Genomic DNA, 3,577 nt, shown 5'->3' with positions numbered 1-3,577 from the left:
ACCCTGTTCTAGTTTCCCCATCATTCTGCATGCTGGGGGACCTTAGTGACATTAGTACAGAGGTTGACGCAGCATAGATGCGGAATCTCCTGTTAGAAACATTAACATGAAGAAGAAGAAGATGTACTTCATTAATCCCACAAGGGGAAATTCAATGTTTTCACATTGGAAAAATTTTATATATATATATATATAGGGCGGCTGTGGCTCAGGAGGTAGAGCGGGTTGGCTGTTAATCGGAAGGTCGGCGGTTCGATCCCTGGCTTCCTGGTTGCGTGTCGAAGTGTCCTTGGGCAAGATACTGAACCCCGATTTGTCCCTGGCGGCTATTCCGCCAGTGTATGAATGAGTGTGAATGTTAGTTTCTGTTTGAGCACTTAGGCTCAGTGTATGAATGTGTGTGACTGGTGAATGCAGATGTAGTGTAAAAGCGCTTTGAGTGGTCGAAAAGACTAGAAAGGCGCTATACAAGTACGGAGCATTTACATTCACTCTGTTGTTAGTATTTACACACAGGTCCGAAAGACACACATACAGGACAGAGAGTACCACTCAGTGCGGCCCCGAGCAGTTGGGGGTTCAGGAGCTTGCTCAAGGCCTCCTTTGGCAGTGCCCAGGAGGTGAACTGGCACCTCTCCAGCTACCACTCCACACTCTGCAACTCTGGCGACCCTCCAGTTCCCAGCCTAATTCTTATAGACTGAGCTACTGCCACCCTGCTAAATGTGGAGAATGCTTGCTTCCAAAAAAAACAATTAGCAAAATTCCAGTCTCTCTGGTCCCCCTTGATCATTTCTATCACCTAGTCGCTGCTCTGGGTCCCATGCGACTGGTAGGTGGGTCCTAGGGTCTGGGTGTGTCTGATGGCCTCCTGGGGCTGGGGGTCATTGCTGCTGTCGCGGTGTGTGTGTGTGTGTGTGTGGTGCTGCCTCCCTATGACTTCTTCCACCCCTCCTCTCTTATTATGTCTCTCTACACACACCTTCAGGAGGGGGGTGGACAGGCTGCAGGGCGTTTGGTTGTCGGGGCTGCTTTATTGCAGCCTCACCCTCCTTCCTCCCCCACTGGCCGCTCCTCAATTTTATTCACACATTAGACACAGAGGGCTTGGGAGGGGCACATTGGGAGGCTCCATTCCCTGCCAGTTGTGGGGTGCCCATGACGCAACTGCTCCCCAATTTTAACTGCACGGTAGTTACCACATACCTTATCTCCACTCCACCATTACATGCACCAACACTGGCATCCGTGTGGGCAGCCTCAAATAGGCTGGGCTCACTGGCCAGGTGCTTCCAATCACCTTGATTGCCTGACACAAACACTTACACAGACAGACACCGTAAACAGGCCCCAGACACAGATCTGCTGGGACCATCACACTGGTTGAAATTGTTATACAAGTAATATTCATACTGGTTAAAATAAACAATTTCATAGAAGCCTGTTTCCCATCTTTGCTAAGCAAGAGTTTCGCGCGAATTAAAGCCCTGTCCCATATATAGGCCTGGTTCTGATTAAAGCAAATAATATTAGTATTATATATAATATTAATTGAAGTTTTACAGTATGTAACATTTGAAAGAAAAAATAAAAGCAATAAAACACTGTTGCTCAATTCAATACAGTCAGGAGTTTTGCTGTTACAGTCTTACTTAGTCTGATCTGACCAGTAGCTTATGGTGGCTAATGTTAGCTAATAGTAGCAAAATATAGAAAGATATTTCAGTAAAACCAAAATTGCTGAAACAGTTTGCCCACTTCCTGACTCTTCTTGTGCAGCTGTTTTAGCAGGTCACAGATAAACGTTCAGTCGTTTACTAGCACACCTGGAGACACATTTGCATTCAAATAAAAGAAACATATGTAAAAGTGTTTGGGAAATAAAGGGAAAGTCAATGTGCCATTTTCCCACAACTGCCAGTTGTGGCAGTAAGTCAAAGTTACGTTGTCTCACGTTCAAGTCCTAGTAAAACAGGAGTGCCTTTATCGTCCACACTGTGACATATAACTGAGTGAAACTCAGTGTGTGTGTGGGTTATCATCACAAGAGTGATGTCATCAAAGTATCCAGAGATTTAATTGGTTCACTGAAAAGGGGCCTGACTTTGAGAGAATGAAAAATGTTGCTTTTTCATTTCATTGGGTCTGTATAAGTGGTATTTTACTGACCATAAGCTCAATGTTTAGGGGTGTAGACTGATGAACATCATGGTCAGCATGTTATCTCACATACATACATGGATCTGTGCTGTTTGGTAGTGAATCTCCAGTACACTCCTTTTTATACACGCTTTCTTTAATTCCACCAGGATTTCACCATGACTCTGTACCTGAGGCACTACTGGAAGGATGAGCGCTTGTCATTCACCAGCAGCACAAACAAGAGCATGACATTTGATGGTCGCCTGGTGAAGAAGATCTGGGTCCCTGATGTCTTCTTTGTCCACTCCAAGAGGTCCTTCATCCACGACACCACCACCGACAACATCATGCTACGTGTCTTTCCTGATGGACATGTTCTCTACAGCTTGAGGTCTGTAGCATTTCAGCATCTGACTTATTAACATATGTTTTTAATTCCATGTTGATCTGCTACACAGAATCTCAATACAACTTTTTTCAAATGAAATTCCTTTGCAGCAGAAATGTTTTCATTAGACATTAAACAATAAGCATTTTCACAGCAGACACTGTTATAGCAAGAGAAGCACAGGTGTCATTTTTAACATTAATAATGGCATATTGGAGTCATAGTAAGCCATGCCAACAGGGGTGGAAATTAACACCAGCCAAGCGCCAAATGCAGGTAGATTTTGCGTTTGGCGGCCAAATGTTGGAAGGCTACCCGCCACATTGGCATGTAAACTATTTGGTATGATATCACCATATAATAGCTTTTTGACGGTACCTAACAGCGTTGGTTTTTCCATGTGTGTCGCACTTAAATTTGTCCCCACTGTTCCAAAGGATCTAAAATCGTGTAACACACGGATTAGGGGCGTTCATTGGTTGTTGTTTATGTTAATTTCAGGTTACTTGTGTCTGATTGGCGTACATACACTCACCTAAAGGATTATTAGGAACACCATACTAATACTGTGTTTGCCCCCCTTTCGCCTTCAGAACTGCCTTAATTCTACGTGGCATTGATTCAACAAGGTGCTGAAAGCATTCTTTAGAAATGTTGGCCCATATTGATAGGATAGCATCTTGCAGTTGATGGAGATTTGTGGGATGCACATCCAGGGCACGAAGCTCCTGTTCCACCACATCCCAAAGATGCTCTATTGGGTTGAGATCTGGTGACTGTGGGGGCCATTTTAGTACAGTGAACTCATTGTCATGTTCAAGAAACCAATTTCAAATGATTCGAGCTTTGTGACATGGTGCATTATCCTGCTGGAAGTAGCCATCAGAGGATGGGTACATGGTGGCCATAAAGGGATGGACATGGTCAGAAACAATGCTCAGGTAGGCCGTGGCATTTAAACCATGCCCAATTGGCACTAAGGGGCCTAAAGTGTGCCAAGAAAACATCCACCACACCATTACACCACCACCACCAGCCTGCACAGTG

The 3,577-nt window shown here is 44.6% G+C and overlaps 1 protein-coding gene across 1 annotated transcript in view; it reads left to right on the top strand.

The window, feature by feature from the left end:
• Window positions 1-3,577, top strand: part of LOC123979022 (gamma-aminobutyric acid receptor subunit rho-2-like) — an 83,203-nt gene that overhangs the window by 49,373 nt on the left and 30,253 nt on the right. The window contains 1 exon segment of the mRNA XM_046062729.1: window positions 2,310-2,533. Coding sequence (XP_045918685.1) covers window positions 2,310-2,533 — 224 coding nt within the window.

Source organism: Micropterus dolomieu, linkage group LG11 (assembly GCF_021292245.1).
Source record: "Micropterus dolomieu isolate WLL.071019.BEF.003 ecotype Adirondacks linkage group LG11, ASM2129224v1, whole genome shotgun sequence".
In the NCBI taxonomy this organism is placed as follows: domain Eukaryota; kingdom Metazoa; phylum Chordata; class Actinopteri; order Centrarchiformes; family Centrarchidae; genus Micropterus; species Micropterus dolomieu.
Note: the sequence above shows the minus strand (reverse complement) of the source record. Positions and strands in the feature narration are given on the sequence as shown.